This window comes from Pinus tabuliformis, chromosome 3_1 (genome assembly GCF_031772625.1).
Source record: "Pinus tabuliformis cultivar Carrire ecotype Pingquan chromosome 3_1, CPIR1, whole genome shotgun sequence".
Classification (NCBI taxonomy): Eukaryota; Viridiplantae; Streptophyta; class Pinopsida; order Pinales; family Pinaceae; genus Pinus; species Pinus tabuliformis.
In genome coordinates, this window is record NC_142301.1 from 258,820,129 (window position 1) to 258,840,390 (window position 20,262).

The following is a 20,262-nucleotide window of genomic DNA, read 5'->3' on the forward strand; positions in this document are numbered from 1 at the left end:
TAATATACCCCCGATGAACCCACGCACCCTTTTTTGAAAAATGGTGTTCCCGTCCCCGTCCCCGCACCCGTACCCGTCCCCGAACCCACGTTTCCTGGCAACATAGCTTTATATATCTTGTCTTATATGTGAATTTATAGGTTTTTGACATATTTTAGAAAGAGACAATTTTGTATTGTTTTTATAAGTTTGTAGGTATCCCTCAAGCTTTGGAGGGAGCTCTGAACAACTCCCAAAGATAGGTATCTCACTTCCTTTCAGTTTTGAGTTCATGTATTCATTTAGTTTTGATTATATTAATACTAATCACCATTCTCCCTATGTTGTCTTGATTAGGAAAAACATATGCAAGGAGTATGAAAGAGGATCTCTCAAGACAAGGTTGGTCAAGGAACAAAGGTATGCTTTAAATATATTGATTGAAAGGATTATTCATTTGGTAATCTAGTACTAACATTGTTATGTCTAGCGATATTGAATAATAGTGATTCTTGCTTTGGGTGATTCATCACTTAATAAATCTACCCACCCCCACTCATATTCTTAACTGATTTTGTAAAACCCTAGACAAGTTCTGGAAAACCCTAACTGAAGGGCATGCTAATGTGAATGTCTAAAACCCTAAGTTGCCTAGGGATATTGTGAAATGCTATTTGAAGTTTTTATTAATGATGTCATGTTTGGGATTTTGGTATGATCAGGAAAACCTAACTTGTTAGGGTTGAATGATAAGGTCTAAAATCCTAAACCTTTGAAGTTTTGGTAATGTTGGTTTTGCTATGTTTCTACATTGAAACCCTAGCCCATTAGGGTTTGGTGGAATGTATGAGAAATAACCTTATATTATCTTAGAAATTTTTTCCTTGATATGGGTGTGTTTGTCTAATCAAACCCTAGTGTAATCAAGATTGTTGTGTGTCCAACTCTTATTGATATTTGTGAAGTTGGGTTTGACTAACACATGATATGAAATGTATTTGCATGATGTTGAAATCTAGGCATATATAGATATGTCCTTTTGATTGAAACCCTAGCTTGGTCTAGGTCAGATGTATTAATGTTGATGGACATATGATATGCTTATGAATGATTATGAATTCCTAGATATGTGGTTTACCTAGCTATTTATTGTCATAAGTCTTAGGATTTAATGGAAATCCTTGTCTGAGATTCTAGGATGATGATAACTAGAAATCTAGGGTTTGCAGCTAAATCCTAGTAGTAGTTAAATTGTCTTGTATGTGTGATATAACAATCTGAGATCTATTTATTTAATGATTGTTAAGATTGTGAAAATGGAATTCTAGGGTTTTGGAGTTGAACCTTAGTCGAAGTAAAATCTCTAATATATGATGACAATATGATAATTTGATATTTGTGTAAGATTGTTGAAAATTTGAGTTTTGGTTGGATTTGATGGTTGATCGGAAATGTAGGGTTTGCAACTAACCCTAGTGGAAGTTGGTCATGTTAATGACTAAGTTGTGATCGACTTTGATTGATTTTGTTGTATGAAATCTAGGATTTGTATGAATCCCTAGTGAGAAGTCTAACTTATGAATCTTGAAAGGGTGTTGGATGCTTTCTATTTATCTGAATTGTTTCTAGGGTTTGGTATATGTTGTAGTAAGGTACGTCATACCTTTGGAAGAAACATTGAACCCTAGATGAAATGAAAGTTGTTATGAAGTAGTCTAGGGTTCATTACAAAGTCCCTAGCAAGATGTTCAAGATGTTGAAGAGTATATGTCTCTTGTTCGTAATTGAGTTTGGGTCTTTGATATATATAAATTTGAAATGCTTATATGGTTCTGATATGGATAACTTCATGCTTTTATAGATTTGGTTGTACTTGCTATCTAAGTTGTGCAGGTACACAATCTTCAACTTGGTGAAGATGCTCGATGTGACAAACATGATGAGGATGATAATAACTCTAATGAAATGGTTGGAAGTCACGAAAGATTCTCCGATGACAAAAAGAAGAAGTTGATCTCCCAGAGGAAGCCTACATAGAAGAGATCTCCCTAAGATTAACAGGGAGTCCAGATGAAGAGGTGCTTCCTGGTTATGAGGGAGGGTATTGTTTGTGTTTTATTGAAGAATGAATTTCAGAGGATATGTTGTTGCATGAGAAGTAGGAAAGGAAAGCATATGATTGAGGAATCTTTTGTCAAAGATTCGGTTGATAGTCCTACTGAGTTAACGAGCAACATCTAACGCAACCCCAGAGGTTTATATTTGTTTATGTACATGTGAAAGTATATAATTGATTGGGGTTGTGTTTGTACAGGTGAATCTCTCAAAGGTGTTGATAGCATTTTGGTTACCAATCAATTTGATTGGGAGAGATTGGCCATTCTTGATATACTAGATCAAGGGGTTTTGAGGCTTTGTGAGTGAAGCATTGCCTGGGAGGACATTTGGTCGGCACTTTGTGTTGATGTCTAGATCCCGAAGTTGGAAAGGTGGCGTTGGTCATTGAGCTCTGACACGCACCTGGATTTATGGGTTGATGGTTAACAAGTAAGCTTGATGGTACCTAGAGGGACTGAAAGCTTGAGTCCATCTTATTCCAACTTGGATAGATTGCCTTGGTCAAGAATCTAGTCCATGGCATTGCGATGCCTAAATTGTTAAGAGACCACTTCGATAAATTGCCCTGGTCAGGAATCTATTCCATGGCATTGTGGTACCTGTTGTCGCGCGGATTGGCACGACAACCTTCAGACCGGGGGCTGTCACTCTGATCCCCAATCCCTCCGTTTAAGCCTGTCTCCCACGGCTAAGGGGGGTAGACCCTATGAGATGATGAAGGCCAACTGTCGACCAGTTGGTTGGGAGACACGAAATGATAAGCACTAAAAGGATTTAGAAGTTAAAAAGACCAGTGCCTTAAAGATTGATATTTAAATGATTACTCGTTAGATGATATATAAATATGGACCATGAACAGCAATCATTTGTCATCAGATAACTCGAAACAACAAAAGATTATCTCCTAAAACCACGAAGATCAGCAATATAAGGAAATTTTCAAAAAATGCCTTAAACAATCGCGCAAATCATAAATCATTAACCAGATATCACTTTTAAAATGGTCATTCGTTTGCATAAATCAAAAATTTCAATCTCGAAATAAAACGCAATAATGCCCCGAGAATAACTGAATCTGGCAAAAAGGAAAAAATTCCACAATGTTTTTTATACTTTTTCAAAATTATTATTATTATTATTATTATTATTTTTGATTGATTTTATTTATGATTTTCAATTAATAAAATCCTAAAAGCTAAAACTAATTAAAATAAAACCAAATTAAAAAAAATTAAATTAAATTTAAATTATTAAACTAAAGAAAATTTAATTCCTAAACTAAAGCAAAACTAAATTAAATTCTAAGTAAAAATAAAACCTAACAAGACTAAACTAAGATTGAATCTAAGTTAAAAATTATTCTAAAATCAAAACAAAATTGATTCCTAAAAATTTAAATAACAAAAGCTAGCTAAAAGGAAAGAATTCAAACCTAATGTAAATCAAACGCATATCAAAATTCCCTTACGCTACACGCATATTGCTTCTAAACGACTTGATGAGAAACGACCAAAATCATGAAATAGAATATGGAAATACGATCGTAATGGGAGAATACAGTTGAAAACAAAAAACGCAGGCTTATGAGAGATGTTACCTGGCCCGAGGGTGAAGATGGCGGTCAGATGTTGGAATGAGTCGTTTGAAACCGGTTCTCTTACCTGGAGCAGAATAGTTTCACGCCTGAAGTTTTCAAGCAGCCTGGCGCTTCGATGGCGGATGAAGATTACTTAAGAGCCTGCAACTTCCAGCCAATCAGGCAGCAGTGATTCAAGAAAATTGCGTGGGCGTCTTCAGTTTGATGGCCGGTGTGTTGACAAAATGCGGTTTCATCCAAATCGTCTGCCCTCTGGCGCTTTCACGCCTTATATCTGCGTGCTCATTTAAAATTCACCTTACATGAATGCTTGAGGCGTGCAGCGTTCAGCGACCAAGTGATGATGATTAACTGAATGCTTGGGAAATTTTTCAGCTTTTTTTTTTTTTTTTTTTAAAGTTGCTTGCTATCCAAATGCTTGCGGGTTGGTCTGAGTGATCTCGCAGAGTACTGACGCCCACATGCAGCACAGGAACTCTCTACGCTGGACACAATGATATGCCTGGCCTGCGTAGGTAAAATAAACACTTTCCCTCCTTTGAATACTTAGACAGCAAACAGAGAAAGTTCCTGAGGGTTTGCAGGTAGTGAAAGGCGTAACAGAGTTTTAGATGCTTCATACGCCAGATATATCACCCACGCGTGCAGCTTTTAATGTACTGGTTAACCTGTCGGCAGGTGGAGATGGAACTGCGGGTCAACAGAAGAGGGAAATCGACTTTATGCAAAGATGTGCAGCGCGTAAGGAAGTAAACTATGTTGTCTGTGTGAAGAGCGGAGGTGTTACGCAGTGTAGCCAGATGGAACGATTTAGAATGCTTTCCCTTTAGCGTATTAAAGCAGATCAAATTTTTCGTGCTGAGTACGCGTATGTGCAGGGAGAAATGAAAGCGGCTGATGAAACTTCGAAAAATTTCTCAATCACATGTACCTGTTATCTGCAAGAAGAAAAGAAAAACCCTAACATGCATACAACAAAATTTGAAATCCCAAAAGCTGATTAATTTACAAATTTTGGCCCATTAATAGCCAGATTCAGCAATAAACACAGAAATATTTTAAAGAATAAAAATTTCAGGTTTTCACTGTGAAGAACTTCAGAAAATCTCTCATGCAACTTAGAAAAATAAACTGAATGATAGACCCAGGATCAAATCCAACTGGGCTCAGCAAAAAATGCTTGCGGGAGTTGGCTGGTTCAGCCGAGAACTTCCCCAAACGCCCACCAATCTTTTTCAGTAAGGGTTCTCTGCACAGCTCAGAACAACCATCAGTAAAGAGGGCAAAAATGCTGCTAGATCTCAAAAAGTAATGGAGATACCTGCCATTACTTCAGAAACCCTAACAACACTCAAACCCTAGCAAGTGAACAAGATACCTGTGCTCACAATACTCTACAATAAGCTATTATTAATGGCTGAAACATAAAATATGCAGAAACTAAATTAGCTCACAGCACTTCCAGAGAGTAACACCAGCAAGATTTGGACCCCAAAGTCTTCTTTTATTAACCAGAAAACAGATTACAAGAGAGCTTCTTCAGTACCAGACTCACAGATCCAATGATCTGAAATGACCCCTAGCACCCTATTTAAAGGAAATGATCCCAACGGCTAGTTCGAGTGATCCATGTCGAAATGATCTCGACCGTCGATGAGGATCAAGACATCTCTTAATCTCATCCGTCGATTTATTAAAAAATGATATTTTGCATGCATTCACTTAAAATATTATTATTTTATTATTTAGGGTTTTTGCTTTATTTTATAATTTTTTTATTATTTTTTTATTTATTTCATTTTTTAATTTTTTAATTTTTTTTAAATTTTTATTTATTTTATTATTTTATTTATTTTCTTAAATGGATCATCGAACTAAGCCTTTGGAAACATCACCTAGGACCTAGGACTTAGGACTCATGAGGGGATTTAAAACATTTTCCAACCCTCAAGACACATTACATCATGACTTTTACAATTTACATCTTAAGGGGGAAAACCCCTTTATCATAGACCCTCATAAATTACCCAGTTTCTGCGACACAACTATAAGCTAGCAGATTAACACACTAGGATTCTCCTAAAGTTCTAATAACAAAATGCATCCCGGCTTTGGGGTCAGGCTGAAGGAAAACTCTGCCGATCATAGATCAGTGAGACGAAAAACCTTCCGGGACGTAGATTATCATTAGAAAGTTAGGTCCACCTAGGCAATTTTACATAAACGACTCATATCTGCTAAGATTATTTACAATTCATACATGCAGACTGGGTTTACAATTAAAATGATCAAGCTGCTGATGACTGCAGGATGGCACGGACACGTCGATCAAGTGTTGCCCCTTTTTGCAAAGAAAAGGGGGGACTGCATGGGTAGTTGACCGGTAGTGGTCAACATCTGGCTCTACTTGGGGACACGTTGCTGCTCTGTAGGAATGTGAGAATCCAGAATCTGCATCCATGCAACACACAACAAAATATAAGTAGCGTCCGTCCAAAAATCATCATATAACATTAAGCACAGGAAAGATATAAGCTCTTCATTTATTAACTAATCTAGAAAAGCAAATCTAATCCTAAAACCGAAATGAAAATGCTGAAATGACAAGTAGGGTTAGAAATACAATACAAAGGATGCCCCATGGCATCAGATGTGTTCAATATAGTGTATACTGAGCATTTGCCTGCTTTCAGGCAAATCTGTCGGCTGCTTGTCGGATGTGCCATGTCCAATTTTGCATATGGTAGGACTTTTTCCTATCCGAAAATCAAGCTGCTCGCGGCCGTCTGATGCATCAAACCTTCTTCTCATTTTCCTTCTTTTGCGCTTTTTCTTTGTGGCAGGCTGTATTACTGATGACATGGAACTTTCTGTTTCAAAGCTATCAGATGAAGTATGTAAGATATGCGTGACATGTCTTTCTTTATCCTGCATCTGATCTTTATCATTTTTAAGTCTATCTGGATCACCTTCAATTAACCATCTTTCAATCGAACCAATGACCTCCTCATAATAGGATGGAACTTGTTGCGACAAATGAGAAGGCTCCTGATCTGTTGATGTCCCCTGGTTTCTCTCATCCTTTGACCATTGTTGAAACTTTTGAACCTGTATTTTAATGGCATCCATCTGACTAGAGTGTTCAACCTTTATATCACTGATTTGCCTGGCCTGGTGTTCTTCCATATCTTTTATTACTTTATCGTTCTTTTCCTTTATGTCCATCAAGCAATGCTGCATGGAGTTTATTTCTTCTTTGTGATTTGCTTGCATGGTGGCCAACTGATTATTATGATCAAACGTCATGATAGTCATTTCTTCATCCATAATTAATAACTTGTTTTGCATAGAATTAATTTCCCTATCATGATCCGCTTTCATGGTCATCATATTTTCTTCTAAGCTTGACATTTTGCTTTGCATGAAACTAAATTATGTGTCATGATTAGTCTTCATGGCTTCAATTTCTTTAGCATGCTGATTTTGCATAATCTCCATCTCCCTATTACGTTTTTCCAGGTGGGTGCATAAAGTTTTGACATCATTGACATAATTAGTTTGATTGCTTTCCATATTTTTCACCAGCATCATTAGATCTTGCATAATTTGCTTTTGCTCCTCCTTTTCATTGTCATTTGTCCCTGATTTTCCACTATCATGAACTTGGTCTGCGATATTTCCGGTGGATGACACATTCTGATCTTGAAAACTTTCTTCAACAGCTGGACCTTTTATAAGATTACTTTCTTTCTTTTGCACAATTTTAGGGGCAGAAGGCGAGCTGTTTGGATAACCATATCTATCTTTAAAAGCATTGACAATGTCTTGTAAAGAAGTGAAAGATTCCTTAGGAAAATTGTTAAACCAATTCAAAGCATCATCTTCTAAAGAAAGGACAAATAGGCGCATCTTGATATCTTCATGATTAAACTGAGGGGGTCTACAATATATGATCATTATGCAAGTAAACAAGCCTAGATGCCTTCTAACAGCGATTGAATCACCACCCGAGAAAATAGGTAATTTAGAAATGGCCTCCTCCGGAAAATCATGGCGACGGTGAGTAAAACGACATGGTTTAAATGAATAATCCATAATGAATAATAAGGGATTAAATGGATGATAGAATGAGACCTCTGCTCAAGAAAGTCAACAGATGAAAGCAGTGGAGTCACCACTTGAACAATGAATCTGATTCTAGGATCCAAAAAGTAACCACAAGCAGATATGAGGAAAGCTTCTTGTCTGGGAAAAATGAGAAAATGGAGTCGCCACCCAAACAAGAAACAAACCGAAGAAATGCTACTGATATGGCGAAAAATAAAGCAATAAAAGATCCAAATGATAACCCCAAAGGTTGAATCTGCCAGCTCAAATGAGAGATGAGAAAGATGAGAAGGTGAATGTCGATGAAACCTCCAGGAACAGAGAAACTCTGTCCCCGGCAACGGCGCCAAAAAATGTTGGTGTTGCCGGGCCAGATGAGAAGATAAAAAAAAGAGAAGGATGATTGTCGTTGAAACGCCAGGGCCAGAAAAACTCTTTCCCCGGCAACGGCGCCAAAAAATGTTGTCGCGCAGATTGATACGACAACGCTCAGACCGGGGGCTGTCACTCTGATCCCCGATCCCTCCGTTTAAGCCTGTCTCCCACGGCTAAGGGGGGTAGACCCTATGAGATGATGAAGGCCAACTGTCGACCAGTTGGTTGGGAGACACGAAATGATAAGCACTAAAAGGATTTAGAAGTTAAAAAGACCAGTGCCTTAAAAGATTGATATTTAAATGATTACTCGTTAGATGATATATAAATATGGACCATGAACAGCAATCATTTGTCATCAAATAACTCAAAACAACAAAAGATTATCTCCTAAAACCGCGAAGATCAGCAATATAAGGAAATTTTCAATAAATGCCTTAAACAATCGCGCAAATCATAAATCATTAACCAGATATCACTTTTAAAATGGTCATTCGTTTGCATAAATCAAAAATTTCAATCTTGAAATAAAACGCAATAATGCCCCGAGAATAACTGAATCTGGCAAAAAGGAAAAAATTCCACAATGTTTTTTATACTTTTTCAAAATTATTATTATTATTATTATTATTATTATTTGATTGATTTTATTTATGATTTTCAATTAATAAAATCCTAAAAGCTAAAACTAATTAAAATAAAACCAAATTAAAAAAAAAAAAAAAAAAATTAAATTATTAAACTAAAGAAAATTTAATTCCTAAACTAAAGCAAAACTAAATTAAATTCTAAGTAAAAATAAAACCTAACAAGACTAAACTAAGATTGAATCTAAGTTAAAAATTATTCTAAAATCAAAACAAAATTGATTCCTAAAAATTTAAATAACAAAAGCTAGCTAAAAGGAAAGAAATCAAACCTAATGTAAATCAAACGCATATCAAAATTCCCTTACGCTACACGCATATTGCTTCTAAACGACTTGATGAGAAACGACCAAAATCATGAAATAGACTATGGAAATACGATCGTAATGGGAGAATACAGCTGAAAACAAAAAAACGCAGGCTTATGAGAGATGTTACCTGGCCCGAGGGTGAAGATGGCGGTCAGATGTTGGAATGAGTCGTTTGAAACCGGTTCTCTTACCTGGAGCAGAATAGTTTCACGCCTGAAGTTTTCAAGCAGCCTGGCGCTTCGATGGCGGATGAAGATTACTTAAGAGCCTGCAACTTCCAGCCAATCAGGCAGCAGTGATTCAAGAAAATTGCGTGGGCGTCTTCAGTTTGATGGCCGGTGTGTTGAGAAAATGCGGTTTCATCCAAATCGTCTGCCCTCTGGCGCTTTCACGCCTTATATCTGCGTGCTCATTTAAAATTCACCTTACATGAATGCTTAATGCTTGAGGCGTGCAGCGTTTAGCGACCAAGTGATGATGATTAACTGAATGCTTGGGAAATTTTTTCAGTTAAGGTTGCTTGCTATCCAAATGCTTGCGGGTTGGTCTGAATGATCTTGCAGAGTACTGACGCCCACATACAGCAGAGGAACTCTCTACGCTGGACACAATGATATGCCTAGCCTGCGTAGGTAAAATAAACACTTTCCCTCCTTTGAATACTTAGACAGCAAACAGAGAAAGTTCCTGAGGGTTTGCAGGGAGTGAAAGACGTAACAGAGTTTTAGATGCTTCATACGCCAGATATATCACCCACGCGTGCAGCTTTTAATGTACTGGTTAACCTGTCGGCAGGTGGAGATGGAACTGCGGGTCAACAAAAGAGGGAAATCGACTTTATGCAAAGATGTGCAGCGCGTAAGGAAGTAAACTATGCTGTCTGTGTGAAGAGCGGAGGTGTTACGCAGTGTAGCCAGATGGAACGATTTAGAATGCTTTCCCTTTAGCGTATTAAAGCAGATCAAATTTTTCGTGGTGAGTACGCGTATGTGCAGGGAGAAATGAAAGCGGCTAATGAAACTTCGAAAAATTTCTCAATCACATGTACCTGTTATCTGCAAGAAGAAAAGAAAAACCCTAACATGCATACAACAAAATTTGAAATCCCAAAAGCTGATTAATTTACAAATTTTGGCCCATTAACAGCCAGATTCAGCAATAAACAGAGAAATATTTTAAAGAATAAAAATTTCAGGTTTTCACTATGAAGAACTTCAGAAAATCTCTCATGCAACTTAGAAAAATAAACTGAATGATAGACCCAGGATCAAATCCAACTGGGCTCAGCAAAAAATGCTTGCGGGAGTTGGCTGGTTCAGCCGAGAACTTTCCCAAACGCCCACCAATCTTTTTCAGTAAGGGTTCTCTGCACAGCTCAGAACAACCATCAGTAAAGAGGGCAAAAATGTTGCTAGATCTCAAAAAGTAATGGAGATACCTGCCATTACTTCAGAAACCCTAACAACACTCAAACCCTAGCAAGTGAACAAGATACCTGTGCTCACAATACTCTACAATAAGCTATTATTAATGGCTTAAACATAAAATATGCAGAAACTAAATTAGCTCACAGCACTTCCAGAGAGTAACACCAGCAAGATTTGGACCCCAAAGTCTTTTTTTATTAACCAGAAAACAGATTACAAGAGAGCTTCTTCAGTACCAGACTCACAGATCCCATGATCTGAAATGACCCCTAGCACCCTATTTAAAGGAAATGATCCCAACGGCTAGTTCGAGTGATCCATGTCGAAATGATCTCGACCGTCGATGAGGATCAAGACATCTCTTAATCTCATCCGTCGATTTATTAAAAAATGATATTTTGCATGCATTCACTTAAAATATTATTATTTTATTATTTAGGGTTTTTGCTTTATTTTATAATTTTTTTATTATTTTTTTATTTATTTCATTTTTTTATTTTTTTATTTTTTTTAAATTTTTATTTATTTTATTATTTTATTATTTTATTTATTTTCTTAAATGGATCATCGAACTAAGCCTTTGGAAACATCACCTAGGACCTAGGACTTAGGACTCATGAGGGGATTTAAAACATTTTCCAACTCTCAAGACACATTACATCATGACTTTTACAATTTACATCTTAAGGGGGAAAACCCCTTTATCATAGACCCTCATAAATTACCCAGTTTCTGCAACACAACTATAATCTAGCAGATTAACACACTAGGATTCTCCTAAAGTTATAATAACAAAATGCATCCCGGCTTTGAGGTCAGGCTGAAAGAAAACTCTGCCGATCATAGATCAGTGAGACGAAAAACCTTCCAGGACATAGATTATCATTAGAAAGTTAGGTCCACCTAGGCAATTTTACATAAACGACTCATATCTGCTAAGATTATTTACAATTCATACATGCAGACTGGGTTTACAATTAAAATGATCAAGCTGCTGATGACTGCAGGATGGCACGGACACGTCGATCAAGTGCTACCCCTTTTTGCAAAGAAAAGGGGGGGGACTGCATGGGTAATTGACCGGTAGTGGTCAACAGTACCTAAAGTTCTTCATGGTTCATATAATTTGAGATGTTCCATTGTATTTGTTCACTATGAATACCTCTCAAGTTAAAAGGGAGTGTCGGAAAAAGCAACTATGTTCGGTTTTCATTAATGTACTTGAGTCATCATGTAATGTGCTTGTCAAAAGAATAAAGAAAATCATTTTTATTATTATTATTGTGACTTATTAAAGCATGGGTTTCATGCTTGGGTCACTTTGTTTTAGGTCAAAGTCCCCATTGAGGACTTTTAGGATTTATTCTGAGTCAATAGAGTCATTGTACTTTTAAAGAGACTCTTCTTGGGCTTTGAATCATGTAAAAAGGTTAAGTATTTTGTCAAATATGAATTATGTAACCTCCACACCACGTCGGCCTAGAAGAAGATCAGCTCAGCCTAAGGACCTTATTCGACCTCACATGGAACCTATAAAAGCAAGCTCATCGAATTCATTTGGAGCATCATTCTCACACACAAGTTCGAATTCTATTGTAGCTGGGAAGAAGTGCGAAATTCTCTTGTAGCTGGGAAGAAGTGCGAAATTCTCTTGTAGCTGGGAACAAGTGCAAAGTTCTCTTGTAGTTGGGAAAAGGTGTGAACTATGTTGCCGGGAAGCTGATGTGAATGTGAGTTTGGGGAAGTCTAAGGAGAGAAGGAAAATCGAAATTTTGGTGTTTCTCTTTCTCTGTTTTGTGCTCTGGATTGGGAGATCGAAGTCTTCCAAGTTTGTATGCTGCCAGAAGTTGCTGTCTAGTCGGAGTTGTTGGAAAGAGGTCGAAATTCTGGGAGGCTGACTTGGTGTGGAGGGAAGGACTAATCTTGGTCTAGGGTGAAGAGTCTCAAAGAATAATATTGATAGGAAGAATTATCTTGACTAGGTTTTCCCCTCGAGGGGATTTTTCCCTGGCATGTGCCTACATCTAGTGTCTATTGTTTTATGTATTGTTGCTTTGGTAATTGCTTGATGAACTAAAAGAAAGAAGATATAAAGAATCGTAATAATAAGAAACATCACAAGTAATTATCAAGAATAAGAAAATGTTTCTGCCTCTCTGATTTTCTAAAAGACCCAACAAAAACCTGGCTCACCAGCCTAGTAGCAATATTTACAATTACACAAGGGGTCACATTGGGGGTGTTACATTAATGGGGCATTAGAAGTGAGATGTTTCTCCATTTCTGGTGCTGTAGGGTGGCATGGATAGCAAACCCGAATTGGCCATGGGAGGTGATGGTGATTTGGCTATAAGAGTTGATGGTCTGTCTCAATCCAGAGCGTATAAAGGTTAGACGATAAGGTTATCTTCATCTTGAGAAAGGGCTCTTCATAGAAGGCAATCTTCATACCAAGACCTTCCAAAGGCACAATCCATGTGACCTGGATGTCACCAAAATATATATAAATGTGATGTATTTTTTGAAAGAAAAAAGTTGTTCTGCTTTTACTTTTTGAGTCATTTTTGTATAAAATATGTGGAACTCTAAGTTGCAGGAAACGTGAGCAGAGGGTCTGTTTCCATACAGAAAAGAAACGGAAACGGGGAACCTCGTACAACACGGCCTGGAAACTCGTTTCCGGCCATACTGGCCTATTTCTCGAGGAGGAAACGTGGCCAGTACGGCCGGAAACGAGTTTCCGGGCCGTACGGCAAAGTTCCCCCACGCAGTTTGACATTTTCTTAATTTTTTTTTCCTATTATTTAATTGGGTGACTAAAGTGGCTTCTAGCTGCTTCTAAATGCCTCTCTCAAGTTATAAAAGTGACCTTCGCCTCATTCTCTCATCACACAGTTGAGCAAGTCGTTTCTCTTAGAGGCTGACGATTTTAGCAAAGGAGAAGAGAGGAAGAGAGCAGTGGTTTCAACTAGGGTGTTTTCAACAGTGAGCAAAGGAGATTTCAGTAGCAAGAGCAAGAGATTTCAGCAGCAAGAGAAAGAGATTTCAGCAACAGATTTTGAGTGCAAAGTTTCCGCTACGGCATTCTTGGTTGCTTGGATCAACTACAGCCATATTTCTCGTCTTTTCTGGCATTTTGGGGTAGCTTCAGCTACAAAAAAATAATTTGGGTAAGCAACATTCATTTTCTTAGTTTTTTCCTAATATTTCTTCAATTTTTTGAGGGTTTATGCTGCCAAAAATATGAAAAACGTTTTTTATTTATAGATTTGTTTTTTTAATTTATTTTTGCAACAATGGCTTCCAACCAAAGTGCAGCTGCAAGTTCAAGCCCTAGGGCCAACCCAAGGGCTGAATATTATCCTCTTTGGAGGCATGTTCAGAAGCTTCAAAAATGTGGAGGTGGTGGCTCATGGGAATGGCGATGTAATCATTTCAATAATTTGTACCAGTGTTGTTAAAATCGCGATAAAATCGCGATTTTTTCAAAAAATCGCGATTTTATCACTATCCCGCTTAAATCGCGATTTTTATCCCAAAAAATCGCGGGCTTTTTTTATAACGATTTTTTCCGAAAAAATCGCGATTTTTATTGAAAAAAGCGCCGAGGCGCGGGGCAGCGGGCTTTAAGTTATGAAAATCGATTTTTTAATAAAAAATGAATATTTTTGTGCCAAACGCTTTTTTCCGCTTTTTTCCCGCTTTTGCCGATTTTTTCCGCTTTTTTCCCGGCGCCGATTTAATCCCGATCGCGCTTTTAACAACATTGATTTGTACAAGGGCTCCTACCCAAGAGTGAAGGCACATCTTTTGCATGGAGGAGGACAAGGGGTTGTGGGTTGCACAAAAACAGCAGATCCATTGGCAAGGAGGGCATATCAAAGAGAGCAAGATGAGGCGGATGTTATTAAGAGAAGGCATGATGAGCTTACTCAAGCTACTCCTCAAGCTCCATCTAACATTGAGCCAAGGATTGTAGTTGAAGCAAGAAAGAGGAGAGCCGGTGCCACTCAACAACATGAACAACCAGCACCCAAAAATACCAGAGGGGCATCCCCTTTAGTTCAGGATAGCAGAATTGCTAAATTGGTGAATGTGCAAGCGAGAGAAGAAACTGATTCCAGAGTGGCTAGGTGCATTTATGCATGTGGTATCCCATTCAATGTTGTTCGCTCTCCTTACTGGCAAGATATGATAAGGGCAATTAACAAAGCTCCTCAAGGGTACAAGGGGCCCAACTATGAGAAAGTCAGAACTCAGCTTCTCAAAAATGAGAAGGAGCTTGTGGAGGATATTTTATCACCAATTCGTTCTTCCTGGAGTAGCTCTGGGGTTACCATAGTCTCAGATGGATGGACAGATACAAGGCGCAGACCATTGATAAATATCATTGCCACTTCCCCCAAAGGAGCAATGTTTATCAAGGCGGAAGACTGCTCAAGAGAGGTAAAAGATGCACAGTTCATTGCTGATGTTATTATAAAAGCTATTGAACAAATAGGGCCTAACAAGGTGGTGCAAGTTATCATGGATAATGCACCAATTTGCAAAGCTGCAGGTTTAATTATTGAGGGGAGGTATGACCACATCTTTTGGACACCATGCATTGTCCATAATCTGAATCTGATCTTAGAGGAGATCGACAACAAAGTTTCCTGGATAAAGGAAATCACAGGGGAAGCAAGGGAGATTGTCAAATTCATCACCAACCACCACCAATCTCAGGCCATATTTCGAGAGTACTCCAAATTGGAGTTGTTAAAAGTTGCTGAGACAAGATATGCCTCAAACTTCCTGATGTTGCGCCACCTTGTTGAGGTTAAGCATGCATTAGTTTCTATGGTGGTGAGTCAACTTTGGATTGAGTGGAGACAAGCAGATTCAAAGCGGGGATATATGGTGCGTAGATTGTGCCTTGATGAGGATTGGTGGAGCAAGGTAGATTTCTTGCTAAAGTTCACAACCCCTGCATTTGAGCTTCTTCGAAGTGTTGACATTGACCAACCTTTCTTAGGTATGATGGCATGGATTTGAGAAAACTATGGAAATCATTTCGCAAAAGTCTCCACAACTTTTGTTTGTTGATGATCATTTTGTTGGTTTAGTCAAGAAAATCATTGTTGATAGGTGGAACAATTTCAACACTCCATTGCACACTTTAGCACATGCCTTGAACCCCAAATTTTATGATGAGGAGCTTATTGCTCAAAGCAATGGGAAGAGGAAAGCACCCCATAAGCATAGAGAGGTGGCTAATGGGGTGAAAAAAGCCCTTATGAGAATGTTTCCTTCACATCTACACAGGGAGGTAAAGGAAGAATTTGCAAGTTTTACTACAGGAATAGATGATTATGTAGATATATCAGCTTTGGAGGAGAGAAGCTCCATGAATCCAGTTAAGTGGTGGATTTGTCATGGAGCAAATGGTGTACATTTGAAAAACCTTGCCATTCGTATTCTTTCACAAGTGGCAAGCTCTTCATCAACAGAAAGGAATTGGAGCACTTATGGTTTTATTCATTATGTGAAGCGCAATAGGTTGGGCTCACAGAAGGCAGAGGATCTTGTTTATGTGCACTCCAACCTTCGCCTTGCATCTCGTAGGGGTCCAGAATACAACAGTGGTCCTTCTAAAGAATGGGATGTGGATGCAGAAAGTCCTGATTTGGATCTCTCTCTTGCTGCCCTGAATATTGAGGTCCAGACTAGAAGTGGAATTGGCCCATCATCTTCTTCAACACCACCATCCACTGTTGAGCATTGTTCTGCTTCTATTTTTGATGAGGATTATGATGATGAGGATTAGTCTTTTGTCTCTATAGTTCTTGCAGCCTTATAGTCTTTATTGTACTTGCAGCCTCATATATTAATATATAATAAAGGCTGATTTTGAGATTTGGATATATAATAAAGGTTGCTTTTGGATATTCTGATATTTTTATTTTCATTATGTGATCATTCATGAGTAAATGTGACATAAATTTAATCACAATGTTTAAATGTAACAAATTATAATGTATCATGTATGCTTTATGATAGCACATATATATATATATATATATATATATATTTGTGTTTCCCCGTTTCCAAAATTTGGGGAGGTCGCGTTTCGTACCCGTGCCTGTTTCGGAAACTCATACCCGTTTCCCCGTTTCGTGCAACTTAGGTGGAACTCAATTGGTCATGTTCTGCTTTTACTTTTTGAGTCATTTTTGTATAAAATATATTGAACTCAATTGGTCACACAGTTATAGCAAAAATTTGTAGCATGTTCTAACAACATCATATGACATAATTTATGGCTGGGAGAAATGCCCAGTTGATCTTTCATGTAAAAATTGACACTTTCTGGCATAATGCATATCACATTGTTTAGCAAGAAAAAAGAAAAGTTTAAGAAAAAAAATAATTTCAATTAAAGATAAACAAGGAACGGAGGAAGAACTGTAGCTTTTCCATTTGTTCTTGTAAGTGTAAAGGTAAATTGGGTTAAGAGGAAAACAGACAAGGACAAAAGAAGGTTGAAATAAATATTTTCATTATATGCTTGTTAATTCCAACCAAAATAAATTCACTAAGGAAAAAGCAATACCAGAAGATCATATTCTTACCTGTACGAGGAAAAAATCTGGCGATGGTATCTTAACGCAAATGAACCAAAGTAGAATGGCAAATTGAATTATTGTCTTAAAAGGAAGTGCTAAAAGATAGAGAAATCGTGGCAGGCCAGGTGGAATAGGTTGTTGCTGCAAGAAAAGCTAAAAATCAGACTCAATTTCTCTGGCTTATCATCAAATAAAGCTTAATGAAATATCAGCTTGAATAAAGAAAACAGCCAAATTGCACTAGATTACCATCAAATGAAGATGAATAGATGGATGTTCCAAAACAGCAGCATGAGGTTCCGTTCCTGTCAAAACCACAGCATATTAGATGAAAAGGAACATGAAAATTCAAAAGCAACATAAAAAAAAATTATATGTGCTACATTTTGTGGTATTGTTCATTTAAACAATAGCTTCCTTAATTGCATGCCCAGTCATGCCCGCAAGATGGACAAAGACCTATTAAAGTCCCCCCTTAATTGGTGTCCACATAGATTGTATACACAACTCAGCATACCATCTTGGACCACTATTGTGACAAATTGCAACAAAGGTTTGATGATGTTCGTAGCTTGTCTCCCCGAATCCATTTGATCAAAGACTTGCAAAGGAATTAGAAAAAACAAAGAATAAAAATTGATACAAGAATGTCGAATGATGACACAATGACAAGTACATCATGATAAAATCAATGATTCAGTGACCATGCATTTAAATTTGAATGAAATATTGAACATTGAACAACGTTACAATTCCAAATAAAACAAATGTCAAATCTGAATTCACTCAAATGAGTCATGATGACATGTCAGAAAAAAACAAGCAACACGTCATATTGATATAACTAGTAAATAGTAAATGGAAAATGCCCAAGTAAATAGTACATAGTTCAAAACAACAAAATACCCAAAGAACAGATTGAAGCATATCATAAACTTGGATCTCCTGCCTGAAGGCTATCTATAGCATAAATTGAACTTGAAGCATATTATAAACTTGGATCTCCTGCCTCAATGCTATCTATAGCATAAATGCATGAGCCTCACTAGATGCATCTTCATCATCATCGTCATTAGGTCGATTCACAATGTCATCTAAGGGTGGTATGCAAACAAAACCTGTATGTGGGGTAAAGTACCCTCATCCTCATCAATCTGGGAATCATCCTATATACCCATACGCCACCATGTTACAGGTTATTGTAAATACTTAGAAGCCTTCCTTGAATACAGGTGATGGCTGTTATGCACATAAACAAGTTTTGTCACTCTCTTATAGGTCACCTTGTTCCTCTTAAACTCTAAGCGTACTCGTTCCGATAACAATTCAGGCACTCACGACCCAAGATAGCAATCGCTCAACAGGCCAATGAAGCTTTGAGATTTTGTCCACATACATTATCCACCATCTAATGGGATTCTTCTACGCATAAAACTTCCTGTCCTCGTTCATAGCAGTGGAGAAAATGGGGCTACAAAATGTAGAAAATTAATAAATTGTTCTTGTAGCAAAATTACTTCACCATCGATATACTGTTAGTTATGCCATCCTTGAAGCCCTGCTCTACATCCTCATCATTTATGAGTGAATTTGGGTCTGGTTTCTCCATATCCCACTTAGGATTAAGTGCATATGCAGACATGTAAGGCATTCAATTTGTTCCCTCCAAAGAGACACTCTCTAAAAAATAATGTGCTCTATCTTGTCCACCATGTTATCTATACACTCCAATAGTGTCCTAAGTCTAGGGAAATCTGAAATTGCACACCCGATAAACTCCACAGTTGGAGATGTGAAAGAGAACATATTTGTATTCATCCCACCAATAATCATTAAGAACCAATTGTTCTATTTCCGTCCCTTGCATTGACCTGGGTTCTTGAAATACAACTGACTAAGTAACAACAGCAGTGGATTTTAAGGCCACATGGATCACAATCACATAAAGAGGAATCAAATATGTGGCACACCTTGTGTGTGCAAGTTTCAAGAAAATATTTGCTTGTGTGCATTCTCTAAATTGCTAAAGACGCATGGTGGTTGCAAATAAAATTTGTTCCTCTCTTTCATCCAAAATGATCCATATAATCCAAGGTATTTTCCCAATGTATTTCAATATATTATTATGAGCATGCAGACAAGGAATATAAAGATACATTTATAATGGCTTTGAACCATCAAGCTTGCTACTCTACAAAAAAATGTTCTATCCGCAATGACATATACAACATTTAAAATACGAATCTCTTCAATTATGTCTTTCAACATCTCAATTGTAATGTTGCATCCATCATTTTTCCACTACAATCATTTGACCTTATAAAATATGTTGGAAATAGTACCAAGGAGAGGTGTTACTAGGCATTTATCCCTTTTACCCTAGCAGACACATTAATAACTTTTGTCTTGGTGATATTTATGAATTAAATTAATGTCATGGGCGGAAAAAGGAACTTAAAAGTGTTGTACCATGTACTTTTTCTAATATTAAAGTCACTTGTACTTTATAAAGTGATTTTATGTGTAAGTACAGTGTATTTTTCTAATCTTAAAGTGAGTTGAAAAATCACTTTATGAGAAAAATAGAAAAAGGTAAACTTCTTGAAAAAGGTACTATGAGACTTTTAAGTAATGGAGCCTGTTGATTTTTGGTAGCATCGGATGGAATTTTTTGGCACATGAAATCTCCAAGACCCAGAAATTGTTTGAAGAAATTCCACCCTGATGAAGAGATATTAAACTAATTAATATTTTGAATGGGTCCCTAAGTCTAAACTTAGGAAAATAAAAATATTAATGTGTATTAATATAAAATGGGTGAGAAAGTTCTATGTAACAAGGATCAAGCCAATTCTAATCTTAGCCGTTGATTAGGGATTTAATCTTGGTCGTTGAAGCGTCAACAGGAAAAGTATAGGAGGAGGCTTGAGAGTCGGTTGGAGACACACCAAGAGAGATCAAGAATTCGATTTTCTAGGGCAAGGTTTGCTGAGGAAATCGAGTTAGTGATAAGTGGCAACGAGGGGCAGTTCAGCAAGGGATTTTCATCCAACGCTGAAGAATACGTAGCAGAGAGGCAGTGAAGTGACAAGAGAA

At 37.4% G+C, this 20,262-nt stretch overlaps 1 protein-coding gene across 10 annotated transcripts in view; it reads right to left on the minus strand.

Moving 5' to 3' along the window:
- LOC149186784 (UDP-glycosyltransferase TURAN-like) overlaps positions 1-20,262 on the minus strand; it is a 317,893-nt gene that overhangs the window by 127,949 nt on the left and 169,682 nt on the right. For 6 of the 10 annotated variants that reach the window (XR_016255716.1, XR_016255715.1, XM_089411126.1 and 3 more), the window contains 3 exons: positions 17,684-17,767; positions 17,416-17,471; positions 17,173-17,307 (listed from right to left, as the gene is read on the minus strand). Coding sequence is in view for 8 of the 10 variants with exons in the window: in XM_089411126.1 (XP_089267252.1) it covers positions 17,173-17,307; positions 17,416-17,471; positions 17,684-17,767 (275 nt within the window). In the remaining 2 variants the exon portion in view is untranslated. The remainder of the gene's footprint in view (positions 1-17,172; positions 17,308-17,415; positions 17,472-17,683; positions 17,768-20,262) is intronic. The other 4 variants (XM_089411130.1, XM_089411128.1, XM_089411127.1 and 1 more) reach the window with 1 other exon arrangement.